The sequence below is a fragment of the Micromys minutus genome (assembly GCF_963924665.1).
Source record: "Micromys minutus genome assembly, chromosome: 13".
Taxonomy (NCBI): domain Eukaryota; kingdom Metazoa; phylum Chordata; class Mammalia; order Rodentia; family Muridae; genus Micromys; species Micromys minutus.
Genome location: NC_137982.1, coordinates 11,324,416 through 11,342,003, shown reverse-complemented (window position 1 = coordinate 11,342,003; position 17,588 = coordinate 11,324,416). Strand labels below are relative to the sequence as shown.

General features: G+C 51.3%; 1 protein-coding gene and 1 long non-coding RNA gene across 5 annotated transcripts in view; one reads left to right on the top strand and one right to left on the bottom strand.

Moving 5' to 3' along the window:
* Positions 1 to 3,581, bottom strand: part of DAB2IP (DAB2 interacting protein) — a 169,475-nt gene extending 165,894 nt beyond the window's left edge. For 2 of the 4 annotated variants that reach the window (XM_080927837.1, XM_080927839.1), the window contains exon 1: positions 3,356 to 3,581. In XM_080927837.1, coding sequence (XP_080783963.1) covers positions 3,356 to 3,395 — 40 coding nt within the window. In that variant the 5' untranslated portion in view covers positions 3,396 to 3,581. The remainder of the gene's footprint in view (positions 1 to 3,355) is intronic. The other 2 variants (XM_080927841.1, XM_080927834.1) reach the window with 1 other exon arrangement.
* On the top strand, positions 3,386 to 16,249 carry LOC308429136. Its single transcript, XR_013975318.1, has 4 exons — positions 3,386 to 3,512; positions 3,600 to 3,734; positions 8,990 to 9,151; positions 15,560 to 16,249. It is a non-coding gene; the product is annotated as an uncharacterized lncRNA (long non-coding RNA).
* The last annotated feature ends 1,339 nt before the right edge of the window (positions 16,250 to 17,588 follow it).

The following is a 17,588-nucleotide window of genomic DNA, read 5'->3' as shown; positions in this document are numbered from 1 at the left end:
CTTGAAACTCAGTATGTAGATGAAGCTGGCCTCAAACTCATGGCGATCTACCTGCCTCTGCCTCCTGAGATTCCTGTCTCAAGTTCTGCCTCTTCCTCTTTGCACGTCAGCACCGATGGCTGATTTACCGTCCAGCAGCCAAGACCCTGAACACGAATGGAAGCCACATTCAGCATGTCTGCCACCAGATGGGAGGGAGTCAAACTTCAAGAGAGGAGGAGAGCTCAGAGTCCCACCAGCTTGGATACATCCAGCTTTATCCACATCGGCTTCCCAGGACCCTTCAAGGGACTTGCTGGGAGTATTGCTGCAGGCAGAGAACCTTCTAGAGTGCCTCGACCTCAGGCCTTTGCGCTGCCCTCTGTCTACCTGGGATGCATTTCTTTGCCTCTTTCCCCAGGTGGACTGCATCTTTGCTCTTTGCTTGCACAACAGTATATTTGCTCGCACAACTAATGCCAAGCGGAAAGATGTGCTCTGGGGATTCGGAGAGCTTAGGGATTAGAGGGGGCGGTGCGGTCAATCCCATACCAGTGAAATCCACAAATCAGCACAGACTGGACAAGGACAGCAAGACAGTGAGGTCTGATTCAGTGGACTCCGAAAACAAGATCTAGAGAACGAAGGCTTCTCAGAAAAGACAACTTTCCAGGAGCCAGGACAAGAATAGGAGTTAAATCACTGACGAGATGGAGTGGGGGAATGCCCCAGACAGAAGGAACTGTCTGTGCAAAGGCCCTGAGGTGGGTCGGGCCAGCATGGCTGGTGCAGGGGGAAGGGACGGAAGTATAGTTCTTCGGCTCAGACCTGAAAGGAAAGTCATGTGGGGACTAGGGGGAAAGGGGTGAAGAAATGGGAGGAAGGCATGAGTGTGGCTGTCCCAGAAGCCAGGGAAAAGAACTGTTTCAAGGAGGAGTTGAGGAGGGTCTGAGTGACCTGCCCACACTCCCATGGCTGTGCATGGGATAGAGCCTCCCAGGAAGAAAGCGACGAAAAATGAGGTGGCTCCCTGATTCCGTAGCACCAGTACGGCTACAGGAAAAAAAAAAAAAAAAAAAAAAAAAAACAGAGCATGTGTCTTTTCTCTCCATATGCACAGACTGAAGCAAGACCACGTGGACTCAACGGAAGGGAGCCATCCACAGGAGCAGGGCCCTCAGCAGAAACCAGGTCATCTGGAAATGCTCTTACTTTTCCAGCTTCTGGGTCGGTGAGGACGTGATTCCCACTGTCATTTCTGGACAGCCTTACGGCATTGTCTTGTGGCCATCCACGTTCACCAGGGTTAGCAATGTCATGGAGTCACCTCTTTCAGAAAGCCCTCCTTGACACGGGCTAAGGGGTTCCACAGTGCCTGGGCTTCTCCCTTGGAGGCCTAACTGGGCTTTGTGCTAACCTGGGAACTTTGTAAAGGCAGCGGCAAAGTTGGGTTTCTTCGCCCCCAGAGCCCCGGCTCAAGACCCTAGCGTAGAGCAAATGAACAGACAGATAGAAAACAAGCGCTTGGAAGGGGGGTTACTTTCCTGTCCAGAATGGGCTTCAGCTCTAGACCTGTAAGGCTGACTTGATGGGAGGCCAGTCCCTGTTCAGCTCTACTGAGAACAATCCCATAGAGAATATAAACGCAAGGACTCCTGCTCTGCCCTTCCCGGCCTTGCCTGGAGTCTCCTTATTCTGTGCCTCTTTCCTCCATCCAAGACACTCACACCCCTGCCATAGCAGAATCCGGGAGATCAACAGGCTAAGACAGGGCTCAGGTTGCATACCACTGAGATAAAAGCGGTCTCTGTTTCTAGCCTCATCCTGCCCAGAGGCTGCTGTGGGCAAACACAGGGAGAGAGGGGCTGTAGGCTCCTGAGATATCTCTGGACGGGAAGGGGCCTTCAGGGACCTCCAGAGCTCTGCCTAGCCATGTTGAGCCCTGCAACCACTCCACCTCCCCACAGTTCTCCAGGTTGGATCGGATCTGTGCCTTCCTGGAGCAACATGAAGGAGTCTTTCTGCATAATGTCCAGGCCGTGCCACACTTGAGGAGGACAATTCCAGAAACACCAAGCCTGTCTATTTTACGTCCCAGGCTGTGTGTCCCAAGGCTCCCCACCAGGAATTCATCCCTCTAAAGTAGGTCTTGGGATTCATGGGTGGCCTCCCATCCCAGGCCCAAACCTCTTCCAGAACAGAAGCCGTATTCCTCCCTCCTCCCCTTCTCTCCAAGGACTGATGGTTACATGGATGAAGTGTCCTACAGATCACAATGTCCTGTCGCCTTACTGTCTGAAGATACCAGGTCCATAGTAGGGCCTGGCCAGGCTCCCCTGGGGCCTGGAGCTTGAAACATGACAAAATCCTTCTCTCTCTGGACAGAGCTGGACTGCTGTAGGAGGAAGGGAATTTGGCCTTGACTCTGGGCCAGGCAGCCAGGCCTGGCTGGAACAAGAAAGTCTGGAGGGAGAAGAGCTATCTTTTTTTAGTAGAGTGTGGACTCCAAAGGGCCACAACCCCGAGACTTGCATAAGTCGTTAGCCATCGGAAACCTCCTTACCTTATGGCCCTGTCTCCCCAGTAAACCGCTTATCCTGTCCTCCCAACCTCCTTCTCTCATCTCTACCCCTGCCCTCCTGCTCCTCTCTGTTGCTGGGAGACAGCTGCATGTGCCAGCATCCTGGCCAAACGAGCAGCAGCCTGGCCGGCCAAGTAGCCAGTAAGCTTGAATACCTGCGTCCCTGAGGTCCCAAGCCTCCTGAACTCCCCAACCCCCTAGGGGAACCACTCTGTGGTTTGCAGACCACAGCCCACTCTGCCTGGACTCTGACCACATCAACTTTTCTCCAGCATTTTGCTCAGGGCGCCTGGTGGCCCGGGGGAGCTGAGAAAGGTAGCTACAGCAGCCTAGGGGCCTTGTGTGCCAGAGAGGAAAGCTGGGAGCTTTCAGCTCAGCCCTGGCCTTTAATTACAAGGTACATCCAGTTGCCTGCTCGGTTCTGCTTCTCTGCAGACCTCACTAATTGAATTTGCCACCGCAGCAGGCAGACCTAGGGGACCAAGAGACCAAGGAGCAGGGGGCTATAAACTTACTTCCTTTCCTGCTTGGCCAACAGCAAAGTGCAAGAAGCCAAGAAACTCTATCCGGTTACCGGACCATACCAGCGCCACATCTAAGGGGACCCTTCAGCCCCAGGACCCACGGCCCAGGGCACCCATGCCTGCTCTAAGCCCAGTGGCCAAGTGGCACCCAGACGCCTGCCTCCCCGACCCATTTCAACTCTGATTCTCAAAGCTAAGCAAAGTCTGCTGAACAGTGGGCTAAAATCCCAAACTCTGCCAGTAAGCCACTTAGCTGGCTCTTCTCACCTACCGTAGGAGTCGCCTGGGTCCAGGAGGGAGTCGGGCTCCATGGTGTGTGGGCCCCTGGGCCGCGGCCCCACCTGATTTATGAACCGAGGCTGTCTCCATGAGCGCCTGCGCTTCTCCTTTTGTATTCCATCTGGCGGCTTCTCCAACTAGATGACTGGGTATTCCTGCAAGCAGGCCCCTTTCCAGCCCTCGCCTTCATACAGTACATTTAAAGTAGCAGTAACCTTTTTTTCCTCCCCCCGCAGCCTGCCTGGAAACATTAGAAGGGACCGAGGCGGCGAGATGTCTAAAATAGGAAGACGCTGGGGACGGCTGGCCTGGCTGCCCGCGATGCTGGCTGCAGGGATCTGGTCCGGCTATGCAGATGGAAAAGCTAAAAGGTAAGGCTGACACGGAGCTTAACATCTGGAAGCCGGTTCTGGGACCTCGGGAGCCTGTGGGAATGGATGGGGAGGCTGACCTCCTCGTGGGAGGGATAAGAGTGTCTGCTGTTCACCACCTAGCGCCCCAAAGCCCAAGGGCTTCTCCCAGGCCTTGCAGGAACCTCCCACTCAAATCTGTTCTCAGACATTTCCTGCAGTGTGGGATGCAGAAATTGACTCATCCATCCATTCAGTCACTAAATATTTTTTTGAGAATCTAGTCCTTGCCAGACACCATGCTGCGCCGGGTCTGCAGCAGAGAGAGAGCAAGGTGAAGGTGTCTGGCCCACTGCGGGGGCATTGGCACCCGGGTGTGCTGGTTACTGTGATGGAGGGTGCAGGATAGTGCCCCAGGACCACAGAGAACGGGGTGGGGGAGGCTGGATGGAATGAGAGAGAGGACCATGGGAGCTCCCTGGAGAGCAAGGCACATAGCAGTTAGCCGGGTAGAGAGGGATGAAAGGCATGCTTATGAGACACTGTCAGATTTATTCTAGTTGTTGGAACAACTTGGGCTGAGAGACGAGAAGTGGGGAGGGAGTTTAGAGAGGGTCGAGGTGGACATCTGGTCAGTGACATGACTCCAGTTGCCCTAGAAAGGCCTCTCTGGCCATTGTGTGAAGGATGGGGCAGGATGGACTGAGTGTGCCTATAGCTTCAACAAGAGCAGCCGTGCTCACATGGGAACACGTTGTTAAATCCCACCCACTGTGGTAGCTTTCGGAGTGCTTATCCACCAGTCTCCTCCCAAGGGTGACTTCTGCTAGAAACCCATAGACAGGTACAATGCAGCTTAGAGATGTGTCCAGGCCACAGCTTGTGAGTGACCACCTGGACAGGTCTGGGTTCCAGAGAGGTGCCAGGGAGTAGAAAGACAAAGATGCTTTCATTAGCTTGGCATCACCCTGGTTCAAACCAGTACAGTCCAGTGCCATGAACTTCTAGCAGGAAAAACTATCTGAGTCGAGGAGGAGAAATGTAAGCAGGGTTTGGATGTGTTGAACAGGGGAGGGGGGCAGAGTGAACTATATCTAAGCTGATGCAGAGGCAGGAGCAGAGACCTGTGCTGACAGGGGACTATCTGGTGGGGAACAGACCATCACATGACTTAGAGAAGGTTCTGGTGTGAAGAGTACAGAGACAGAGCTCAGAGAACCAGAGGGACCACTAGAGTGCAGGCTTACTCCAGGGGCCACAGGAAGCATCTGTTCAGAGGCTGACCTCCTTTCTGAGGGATGTCTGGGTGTTGCTCCTTTGAGCAGACCTTTCCCAACCTCCCCAACATGCAGTGCTTCCTGCTGAAGAAGAGATATTATCACTCTGCCTAGCTGAATGCTAGGATCTGAGCCATAATTGGTCTGATTTTTTTTTGGAGGAATGACTATGGAGTTGGGTAGAGAGATCAAGAGGAGAGAATTGAGGGCCATGCATCTACAGGACTCAGATCGAGCTTTTTCTGCCATGAGTCCAGGGTCCGGGCCTGCACTGGGTTGGACCAGGGCGATGCTGAGCTAATGGCATCTATACTGAGTCCATCCCAGCTGCTACCTAGCTGCTAGTGGCTGCTGACGTGGTCAGCCTTACCACAAGGTGGTTCCTCCTGCTCCTTCACCCCTCCTCCCCACTTTGGATGACAGGATCCCTGCTCCCAGCCTCCTGCTGCCTTAATTACAGAGAGGCCAGGCCCTACCCAAGCTTACTGTGGGCACCAGGCTCCCTGGATCTCCTCATAAACGATGTCGGGGGAAGGGATATTGCAGGGGATGGGGTGGGGGAGAGGGGGCAGTTTAGTATAGGGAATGGGACCATGTTTTCCCAGCTAGTAGGTGAGTTCTCTCCACTCTCTGGAGCAGCCTGGGGGCTCTGGGACTCACTATAGATCAGCAAGTACTGGGGAGGCTGAGGTAAGAAGGTAGTGAGTTCAAGACCAGCCTTAACCACATTAATAAGAACCTAAAAAGAACTGGAGCAAGAACAGTGTTTTGGTAAAAGCATTCGCTACCTAAGCCTGACAACCTGAGTTTGATTTGTGGAATTCATAGCAGAAAGAAACAACTGAAATTTGTCCTTTGACCTATACATGCATGCAGACTGTGTGTGTGTGTGTGTGTGTGTGTGTTTACTCCCCAACAGCACGTTAACCAGGTGGTGCTACAACTCCAGCACTTGGGAGGTAGAGGCAAGAGAATCGGAAGTTCAGTGTCATCCTTAGCTACAGAATGAGTTCAAGGCCAAGTTAGGTTACAAGAGCCCTTGCCTTAAAAAAAAAGAAAAAACAAAACAAAAAAGCCAACTAGACTATGCCCTTAGCTGGCTGGATGACTCGGAGTAAGCCATCCACCCTTCAGGGTTAACATTAGGTTAGAAGGAGCAGACGGCTCAGGACCTGGCTGATCTCTGACAGAGGAAGGTATGGCCCTCCTCACTCCGGCTCTGGCCCTCTCTACAGCTTGTTGCAGCCAGTGGGGAGAACAGAGACCCGTTCTGCAGCCAAGGAAGCTGAAGGACTTGACTAAGCTTTTTACAGTGAGGTCCAGAGCCAGATGTGAGTCTTGGTGGCTGTGCCTCTATCCTGGGTGCCACCCTCCCAGCCTTCCTTTTCTTCTCCAGCCAAGGAGCAAAACTTGATTCTCTGACACATTCTCCATCCATAAGTAGACGTGTTTGCAGAGGCACACAGCGTCCCCACTCTCCAGGGCTCCTTTACAATAATGGTGTGTCACCACCACACACTCCCTTTCTTTGGTGACATCAGTGCTATCGGCAGTGACTGATGGACGTACTCATCATTTCTTCCAGTTGTCGTGCAAACCTTACCATCGAAGTCTTCCTTTCTTTTAAAGACAGGATCTCGTGTTGCTCCAGGCTGGTGAAGAATTCACCGTGAAGCCAAGGATGGCCTTGAACATCTCTCATCTTCTGGCTTCACAGACATGTGGCACCATGCTGGTTTTCATCTCAGTGCTGGGGATTGAACCCAGGATTGCATGCATTCTAGGTGCTGCCTGAGCTACATCCCCAACACTGCAAGGAATGTCTTGATGTACCCCATGCATATCCATCTAATGACTTCTGCAGGTTAAATTGTAAAACCACAGTTGATGGAGCAGAAAGGCCTTGAAGCTCAACATCCTACAAGTGCTGGCCTTGGCATAGCCGTGGTACAAGGCCTGCTGTACCCCGAATTCCTACTGTTGTGGATTTATAATCCAGCTGAGGAGAAGCACGCTCTTTCATTAGAGATAAACGCTACTGAGAAAGCAAATAGAGGCCCAGAGGAGTACTTTATCTGAGCAATAAATTGGGTCCTGCTGTGTGACATCCAAGAGGCCATCAAGCATGAGTGGACAGAGCCGCTGCAAAGACTGATAGGTAGAAGGTTCAAGATGATGGCCAGGGCGGGTAGACACATGAAAGGATGGCTAAAGATAAGAGAAGTAGGTCAGAGGCAGCTTTGTGGAGAGCTCTATGAGCCGGGAGCCATGGCAAGGGTGTGGTCCAAAAGATTCCTTGGCTGCTGCCACAGTGAATTCAGAGGGGCCATCTAGAACTGAAGGCAAAAGCCCTGGGAATTCCAGCAAGGGATGGTAGTGGGGGAAAGCACATAGATTCAAGACACCTATGGGTGCCATTGAATGGCCAGCAGAAAAGAGGCAGAAAGACCAGGATGCCTGGAAGGCTTTTGTGTGGCCATTGGGTTGCTCCAGGGGAGCTGAAGGAGATAGGAGGAAGAGGGCTTGGCTGGGGGGGCACAGGGAGCTGGGCTGTAGTGTGTGATATCAGAGGAATATCGGATGCAGAGAGGTGTCAGGAAGCTCAGAGCAGCAGGAAGGATGGGGTGGGGTAGCATCTGAGAACTTGCTCCAGCCACTGGAACCTATTGCTCTATGCACAGAAAGGATTTAAATAGGGGCTGTGGTTGTAGCTTAGTTGGTAGGGCGTCCAGCTAGCATGCAAGAAGTCCTACTTCCATTCCCAGCTCTGCAGTGTGAACAGAGCACGGTGATCCCAGCACTCTGAGATCAAGAGGATCAGACATTCAAAGTCATCCTCCGGTACACGGGAAGCCAGTCTGAGCTACATGAGACCATGTCCAAAGGAAAGTGGGTGGAAAGGAAGGGAGAAGAAAAGGGGAAAAAAAGAAAGGAATGGATTGGGGCATTGGTAGGAGGAGTGAGGGAATGGGAACCCTGCTGAGGGCATGAGGGAGAGAGGACAGGTGCCTGGCAGCAAGCTTGATCATTGCTTGCCTCTGGAAAGGTTAAACCACTGGGCCGGCATGGAGATAGTGCTCTCGGTCACGTCCTGAGCCTGGCCCAGCAGGAAATCAAGACACCCAAAGGAAGACTGAGAGCTCAGAGAGCAGGAACATGAGGGCTAGTGGTCAGCTCGGCAGGTTCAAGAAAGCATGGGGGGAGCGGTAAGGGCTGTCATGGATGAAGAGGTGTTTACAGGACCAGAAGCAGGAAGTATGGGATTGCATACACCGAGGCACAGTGTACTCCAAAACCCTTCTAGCTGGTTTTATATCCCACATTTTCTGGTTCAACTTTTCTTTCAAAGGCCAAAGGGAGGCCAGGAGAAACCCAGATGCCCTGCTCAAACCCACTCCCAGCGATGAAACCAGGCCATACCTCCTAATCCTTCCTAAACAGTTCAAGGGTCAAAATGTGTGAATACATAAGCTACGGGGGCCATCCTCATTCAGATCACCACAGCCTCCCACCCCAGCCACACACCAGCCTCTTGGGCTTTGCTATGTGGCCACGCTGAAACTTAGCATCCTCCTGCCTCAGCTTCCGCAGCACCAGGATCACCTGTGTGCCAACATGGACTTTGGTACTTTCTCTTCTACACCAGGGCCAAAGCAATGTTTCTTCCCCAAACCTACCCCAGTCCTTGCACTGATCCCGGGCTGCTTCCTTTCCAGATCTGCTCCCTTCACCCTGCCCTGACCCCACAGTGATTTTCTCCCCATGCTTCTAAATGCTGTGTACTCTGCCAGTTTCCACCCTCAGAGCAGCTCTGTCCTGTACTTAAAGCATCCCAAAGAGCTCGCAGCCGACCTCAGCAAACCCATAATGGGAGAAGCTCAGCTTTTCCTTTTTCTTAATTTATCAGGCACACAGTGCAGTGAACCTGTGGACCTGAGACAGCTTCTTGGAGGCATCCTGTCTGTGACCTGCCTCTCTTGTTTTCTTGACTCTCCTTAGGTTTTTTATTCTCAGGAAGAGCCTGAGCACAGGGCCACACAGATGGGTGCTCCAACATCTCCTGACTGAGAAGTGACCAAGCTGGAATTTGAACCCTTGCCTCTCCGGTAGCCTCACAGAAAGGAAGTTTTCTGGTGTGAGCGGTGAAGAGGTATAGAGACGGTAAGAATCATCTGGAAGAACTGTCCCACCAGCCTTCACTCTGATCCCCAGGAGACTTAAGTTCACATCTGAAAAGTCTCTGAGCCATGTCTTCCTGTTCTTAGATTAAAGTTTCTTTTAAAGCCTCGATCCTCAGGGCCAGTACCATCCAACAAGTCCCAAGCCACACCAGGGTACCCCTGTCCCTGATGGTAGAAAAGCAAAGAAATGCCACTAGCAGATCATGAATTCCTTCAGAGGACAACAGCTCCTATGGCTGCCTGTGAGTTCCCAGTCTCACCACACTGTCCATAAAACCAGGGACCAAGGAAAGAAGAGCTGAGTCACCGCCTCCAGGGGTGAAGCGGTAAGAGTTCGGTCCGGTTTGGACCCCAGACATCCCACTCATGGGCAGGAAGATGGCTCAGCTGATAAGGTTCTTGTCATGCAAGCGTGAGGATAAGAGTTTGGCTCCTTAGAACCTAGGTGAAGAAACAGGTAGGCAAGGTGGCTTGCCTGTAATCTCAGGGCCCAGGGACAAAGACGGGATCCTTGGAACAAACTAGCTCACCATAATGTAAAATCTCCAGGGTTAGTAAGATGTTTGTGCTAAGTAAGAAACTAGGAAATTAGGAAAAGGTGGGAAGACTGATCAAGGGAGCCTAGAACACCAACCATTGAGCACTCATTGAGAGGCCTGTGGCTCCAGTTGCATATACAGCAGAGAAGAGCAGTGTCTGGCATCAATGTGAGAAGAGGCCTTTGGTTCAGGAAGGGCATGTTTTCCCAATTAGTCTGGGGTCCTCAAAGTTACCCCAAACCACAGTGGACCAAGAGACCTGCCTGGAGGCCCTAGAATCCAGCTGAACTTGTGTTCTTGAAAGGAAAGCCCAGCATGACCAGTGACAGTAAGCCTGCAGATAGGTCAGCACAGGGATGGGGCAAACGTGTGACCTCAGGTGGTACTTTTTCTCATCCACCAAGCATCAAGGGCTTGGCCTTGGTCACCACCCAAGACAGCCATAGGTGTCCCCAGGTTAGCAGCCACTGGAGACCCCATCCAGGACATAATCCCACGAGAGAGCAGTCTCCATGACTGTCCCACACATTGCTGGATTACCTCCCAGAGCGAGAACTCTCTTTCCTAGTCCTACCCCTGCGGTCCAGCCCGCCTTGGCTATCCCGTCTGTGGCCAGACAGAGTACATATACCCGGAGAAGCCCCTGAATCACCAGATCCTCCTGACATGGACTCAGATCTGAGCAGTCCACTTGACCTCCCCACTCCAGACCTCTTGGCTAGCGTTCAAGCCAGTCAGAAAAAAAAAAAAAAAATCACAAGAAGCCTGATGTTTCCAGATGAGCAGCAACAGCAATCTGTGCGAGTCAGCAAATGCTGCCCGAGGACTATGCCAATGTCTGGAGACCCAGGGATGAGTCAGCCAGGGTACTAACCACGGATATCTCCAACCATAGCAGACAGACTCTCAAAGCATTACCAGGTGGGGAGTCTGCCCATCACCATGAGAGACTTAAAAATAATGCTATTTTACTGTGGACCTTTGGAAAGCTGGATGCACAAGAATGAAGTTAGAGTGCCAGACCACATAGCTGACCCACTGCAAGGCAGGCAGGTTTGTATGCCAGAGGGGCCATGCAGTAAATATTTCGGACTTTGTGACTCCACTCAGTTCTGCCTTTGTAACTGGAGAGCAGCTACGGGCAGCTCCCAAATGAGTGGATGTGACTATGGACCAATCAAACAGAACTCTTGGGGGGCAGGAGATGGTTCAGCAGTTAAGAGCATCTGATCTGAAATCACGAGTGGCAGACCCCAGCACCCATCTGTGGGGCAAGTGGACCATGCCATCAGACAGAACTGGTAAGGTTAAGCAGGTTCAAAGCCCCCGAGGAATCTCAGAATTGAGAACAGCAGGCTTGGAAACAGCTCCTGCCCCTGAACAGGTAACCACAACACCCCATTGAGAGGACCATGTCCCTGAACAGGCAACCACGACACCCCATTGAGAGGACCGTGATCATCAGTCACGTAGGGACAAACCCTGAAATCCTTCCCCCATGCAAATAGAGCATTCCTAACATCTCAGACAGAGCCAATGGAAAGCATCTACCCCTGGATCCCACCTTAGCCCTGAAATGTTCATAAGGTCTCTGTGCACATGGAACGAACTAGCTATTGCACCAAGAATTGTCTGACAGCCTATTTTACTAAGCTGTCATACTCGGGGGAAGAGTTCTCCTGGAGCATTCATCGCTGGACCTCAGATATGCCCAGCAGGCCAGACTCTTGCCCTGCTTACTGCTGCCATTCTCTGTTGGTCATAACCATTCCCCACATTGGCACTGAAATGGTGGAGGGAGGAGAGACCCTGACTCCGCATGAACTTCCCCTTCGAGAGCTATCTGTAACACTTCGGCCGTCCCAGCCAGACCAAAGCCCCCCAGAGATCCTCAGGTTACCCTCTGTCTCCCCTGAGTTGCTGGTCAGCAGAGCTCTGGCGATCCAGCAGTGAGGCAGACACATGGCCCTTCACCCGTCTATCAAAGAAGGCATCCCCACAAATGCCTGTGACCCCAGTGCTGAGGTAGGTGGAAATGGGAGGGTAGCTGGAGCATGTTGGCTTCCTCCAGCTTGGCTGAGATACCTGTGAGCCCCAGGTCCAGTGAAAGAACTGCCTCAAAGGAAAAGGAAGATATATAATATTGTCTTCTAGGCACCCTTACACAGGCATGTGCGTGCGGGCACACACACACACATACACACACACACACACACACACACACACACACACACACACACACACACAAATGAACCATTACTTGATTCTCAAAGTGGACTTGCTTACCATTTTTTTATCTAGTCATGAAATAGTATGTTCCTGGTGTTTCTCTCCAATCACTTGAAGCTGTAAGAACCACGTGGGTTGTAGTTTGCTGACCCGAGTCTGTGAGGGGATGCTTGAAGACTGGTTAACCTTGAGGAGCAAAGGGGCCTTGAATGTTAGAGCAAGGTTTGGGGTCGATGGGGGTCGGAGGCTGAGAACTGACAGCGTTCACCGTTCAAATAGTGAGTCAGTTACCATCCGTGCAGCCTGACCCCTCTCACCCCCTTGCAGATTGAACCATTGCCCACCGTGAGGTGAGGCTCGGAGGCAGTGTGTGGAGACCAAACCCTGGCATAGTCACGGGGACAATTTTTTAAAACATTAGTATGGCTCATGCGTGTGATCTCAGAACTAGAAAAGCTGAGGCAGGAGCATTACTATGAGTTTGGGAATTGCCAGAGCTAAATAGCAAGTTCCATAAAGATGAAATTTTAAAAAAAGAAAAAAAGTCAGGTCAATAGAAGAATCGAGAACATAGTTTTCTTTTTTGTTTGTTTGTTTGTTTTCTTGCCTGACACAGCGTCTCTCTATGTAGCCTTGGCTGTCCTAGAATTCACTATGTGGATCATGCTGGCCTTGAACTCACAGTGATCTACCTGCCTCAGCCTCTGGGATTCTGAGATTAATGGTGTGCTCTGCCAAGCTGAGAAGTGAGGTTTCATTCAAGCTCTACTCCCAACTCTGGGGTCACCACAATTAAGGGGTGGCTAAGTGTGAGTCCAGCATGCTTCCACTGCACACAGCTATGAACGCACAAGCACACCCTCCCATCCCAGGCTCCAGCATTCCCATGGCTTGTGGCTAGTCCCGTGTTTCCCTGCAATGGGGGTTTGTCACTGATCAGCTTAGGCAGCCTCTTCCTCTTTGACATTTACCTCCATTGCTGTCACATTACTGGTCCCTGTTTGGCACGATGGCACACAGCACCACGAAGTTCCACACTTCGCTTCGTACCCAGCACTAGGCTTTCTGCTGGGGGAATCTCAGAATCAGGCTAAGGTCTGAGAGCTTAGAGTATGGATTAACATGGCACCTGGAACCATTCTCTACATTGCTGGGAAGAAGCAAAGCAATTCTCCAGGGCCCTGGGAGGATTCTAACAGACATAATCTAGGACCACTATCCCCGAGCATCCCGAATGGTCCAGGGAAGCAAGCATCTCCAGAGTAGATAGACCAGCCTACTCCCTCATGCTCAGGCTACAACACTTGCCCTTGGGGACAGTCAGTGTTCTGGACCATTTATCCAACCACTCATCCACGTAGCTCACGAATATTTACTGAGCATTTCTTATGACTTGAGTCTTAGGCTATGGTGGTAAGTGAAGGCATGCCCCTGCCGTCCTGTTCTTCGCTGTCGGGTGGACTTGGTTATCCATTCGTTTGGCTACTGTCTGTTGAGAGTCTGGCATCTGTCAGATAATTGTTCTAAGCACCGAGACTCCAAGACAGAAGAACACAATAGGGGAGAAAATCCCTGCCCTCCCAGACTTAGAGTCTGGGAGAGGAGACAGATAATGAACACATAGACAAGGGCAGTGTGTCAGAGGCGATGAGTGAACCGGGGAGGGGATGGAAACTGTCGGGGAGTGGCTTCGAAGCTAAATTAATCCAGGGAGACCTGGCCGAACAAAGGGCTGAGTAAAAGAGGTGAGAGAGGGGCAGAGGGGAAAGGGGGCAGGTCTTTGCAGACATGGAGAACTGAGGTCGTATATGGTACAGTAGAGACCAAGCCAGCTCCTGACAATCTAGCAGTCAGGAGGGTCCCCGGGATACTCTAGGTGTGGAGATGGCCCAGGGGAGGTCTGGAATGGAAGAGGATTGGGGACTCACTCACAGGTGGCTTCCCCATTGAGAACAGACTTCAGAGGGGCAAAGCTGATGTCCGGAGAATGGGAGAAGGGAACGGAATTTGACCCAACAAGGGATCTAGTCCCAGGCAGTCCCGTGGGGATGTGAGAAGTTTTGGGACTCTGGCATGTTCTGCAGTTAGCCACGGGCTTTCCTGATGGGTTGGCTGTGGGAAGGTAAGAGGAAGGAAAATGGACGCCAAGGTTCCTGTTTCCCAGGGGTGTGGTCTGTGGGTGAGGAATAGAACAGTGGCTGAGCTTCAGTCTCACTTTGTTCTCTGATAGTTGGGATACAGTAGAGAGGCTGGTAGCCATGGTAGCCCATGTAAAGCTGAGCCTAGGGTTAGCAGCAGGTTCATCCCCATCAGGGGCAGATGGGGTTGAAATGTATATATGCCTAGAGGTGGAGACAGAGAAGGGGGAGGAGTCTGGCCTTAGAGGATGGGAATGAGAAGAAACTGCCTAAGAAGGGGAGCAAGCCAGAATATGGCAGGAGATGGCTCAGGAGCAGGGGACCCCCCCCCCAAAAGCTGAGAATTCAATAAAGATAGTGCACTTGGGGTTAGGGGTTGGCAAGAGGCCTTAGGGACCAAATGCCATCTGCAATCAAAAGGTAGGTCAGGAGCAAGGGCCACATGGTGTCAACAAGACAAAGACAACAAGACAAAGACAAAGAAACTCAGCTGATTGTGGGAACCTCATGGAGTGACACCAAAATCAAGGAGGGCTTCCTGGAAGAAAGGTGGTGTAAACAGAAACTGAAGGAGTTTACACACATCCCCTAGAAACAGAGTGGGCTGCCCAGGCCGGGGGAAGCAAAATGAACTCAGGGCAGGAAGAACAACGGCGTGTCATTTGAGGAACTAAAAGGGATGGACAGGAAATGAATTACCTCACAGGATCCTAGGAGCCATCGAGCCCTTGATGGCAGGTGGGTGGTCGAGTTCACCCTGAGATACATAGACTGTGGAGAAGCAGGGAGGGAGAGGCTACAGTCAGGTGACAGAATGCAGGGACATGTTCTGGAAGCTGTCTCTAACCAGTGAGTCAGGAGGGCTGCGTGCTGGGTCTGGGGGACGGTAGTGTAGCATGTGCTGGAGACTGACCGGGCTGATGGGCACCTATCTCGTATGTTGACTTCAGCCTGGTCCAGCTAGAGCTCTCTGCCAGGGGCCGGGGAAGTGCCTTTATCATGTCCCCTAAAGGACTCTGCTCCAGTCAGCGTGCTTTTCAGCCTTCTCCCTAGTTCAGGGACATGTGAGTGCCTGCTGGAGCCCTGGGCCCTGGCACAGGAGAGAGGTGTTGATCCAGGCAGACAGGCTCCGGGTTCCCATGGAGCCCTGCCCAACATATGGCCAGAATCGAGTGTAGTGTTGGGAAGGGAGCTGGAGAGAATTCCAGAAGGACGCCGTATTTATGCTACAGGAAGTGGAAGAGCATTTGCAAGAACCGGGAACAATGAATGACAGACGGAGGGAAGGGATCTGAGGGGATGGAGCATGGGCTGATTCCCAGAAGCGCATTGAGTTAGGAACTTGACCTTCTGGGGGCGGTAAGGAGCTGTGGAAGGTCCTAAGCAGACACTACTTGCTCGGAGATTGAGGTCAGAGCCCCCAGTCTCAGTGCAGCGGGAGCCAGGACCAACCACCTCACCACAGACCTCCCTCTCTTACAGTTAACGCTTGTGACAGGTGATATGGGCCACGATGGATTGGGCTCCTGCAGGACCTAGAACTTGGTACCTCTACAGCAGATGCTGAAGGCCATACAGGCTTGACCAGGGTATCCAGGCTCGTCACTGGGAGATATGAAGCCATCTGACTCACAGCCGCAGGAGCCACCCGTGGGGTCGGCTGGTTTACTGAGAGTCTGTACTCCAGATGCCACCTAGTGAGGCTGCCGCCGAGATGCTGAGGAAATAAATCTAAGACACCCCACCCCTTCCTTTTCAAGGTCCAGGGGCTGGAAGCAGCCGGCAGCCCAGCAGCGCCATCGTGTGGTAGAGCTGGGCCAGCACAGCAAGGCGGTTCCACTCGGAGCCAGGAATAATGCTTGTTTTGCCCAACCAACATGCTCTAAGCCCTGGGCTCCATTTCCAGCCCTCTTTTCACTTCTTTTTTCTTTAAAAAAAATTTTTTTTGAGACAAAGTCTCCTTAAGTTGCCTGGGCTAGCACTTGAACACAATATCGTCCTGTTTCAGCTTCCTGAGTCGTTGGGTTACAGGCATGTACCACCAAGCCCAGCTAAGGTCACTTCGTTGTATACAGACTTTTATGATGTATTTTCAGTTTACTTCTTTAACAACAATATTGGACTGTTGATGATTGACAATTATTAGGTGATACATATCTGATGAGAATGTGTAAGTGACAGATTCTATACGAGACAAAAATAGACAGTTTTTTTTCCCCAGAATCATCACCTCTTATCCTGCAAAATTAAACATGGATTGCACTTTGTCTAATAGGCTTCAGCACTTTTTCTACAGAGCGTGGTGTGTGTGTGTGTGTGTGTGTGTGTGTGTGTGTGTAGTGTATGGTGTGATATGCTGTATATGTGAGCATGTGTGTAGTGCAGACTGTATGTGTATGTATGTGTGATATATGATGTGACATGATGTGTATATACATGTGTGTGGTATGATACGGTATGTGTTTGTGTGTGTATATACACAAATGAGACTATATCATGCATGTTTTATATTCTGAAATTTGTTGTTCTTTTTAAATTTGTCTTTGCTAACGATGGAACAGAAACTCAAGAATATTTGACATAGGTAAAGTCTGTGAAATGTGTGAAATAGAATGTTGTGTACTTACTGCCTAATTTAAGTAAACTTTAAAAATGTGTTTGTGGGCCAGGCAGTGGTGGCACATACCTTTAACCCCAGCACTTGGGAGACAGAGGCAGGCAGATCTCTGAGTTTGAGGCCAGCCTGGTCTATGGAGTGAGTTCCAGGACAGCCATGTCTATAGAGAAAAACCTTATCTAGGGAACAAATTGAATGTGTTTGGGTGTGTGATGTGCAGGCAGCTGTGTGTGTGTGGGGGGGCACACATGTGGAACCTGAGGCTGACATACGAATGTCTTCACTTTTATTCACCAAGGCAGGGTCTCCCAGCTGAACCCAGAACTTGGCCATATGGTAGTTTGCTTAAGCAGTGTATTAGGGTTTTAGTGCTGTGAACAGACACCATGACCAAGACAACTCTTATAAGGACAATATTTAATTGGGGCTGCCTTACAGGCTCAGAGGTTCAGTCCTTAGTCATCAAGGCAGGAACATGGCAGCATCCAAACAGGCATGTTGCAGGCAGAGGTGACAGTTCTATGTCTTTATCTGAAGGCAGCTAACGGAAGACTGGCTTCCAGGTAGCTAGGCTGAGGGTCTTAAGCCCACACCCACAATGACACACCTACTCCAACAAGGCTACAACTCCAAATAGTGCCACTCCCTAGGCCAAGCATATACAAACCATCACAGGCAGCTTGATCCAGCAATCTGCTGTATCCACCCTTGGAGCCCTGGGATTACAGGTGACCCACCAGGCCCACCTGACATCTACTTCTATCTCTCTGTGGGTCTGAGCAGCACCTTCACACTAACAAGCAGGGGCTTTATCCACTTAGCCCTCTCCACGCTTAACAACTGAAGTGAATTTTTTTTTAAGAATTATTTATTTAGTTTATGTATGTGAGTACA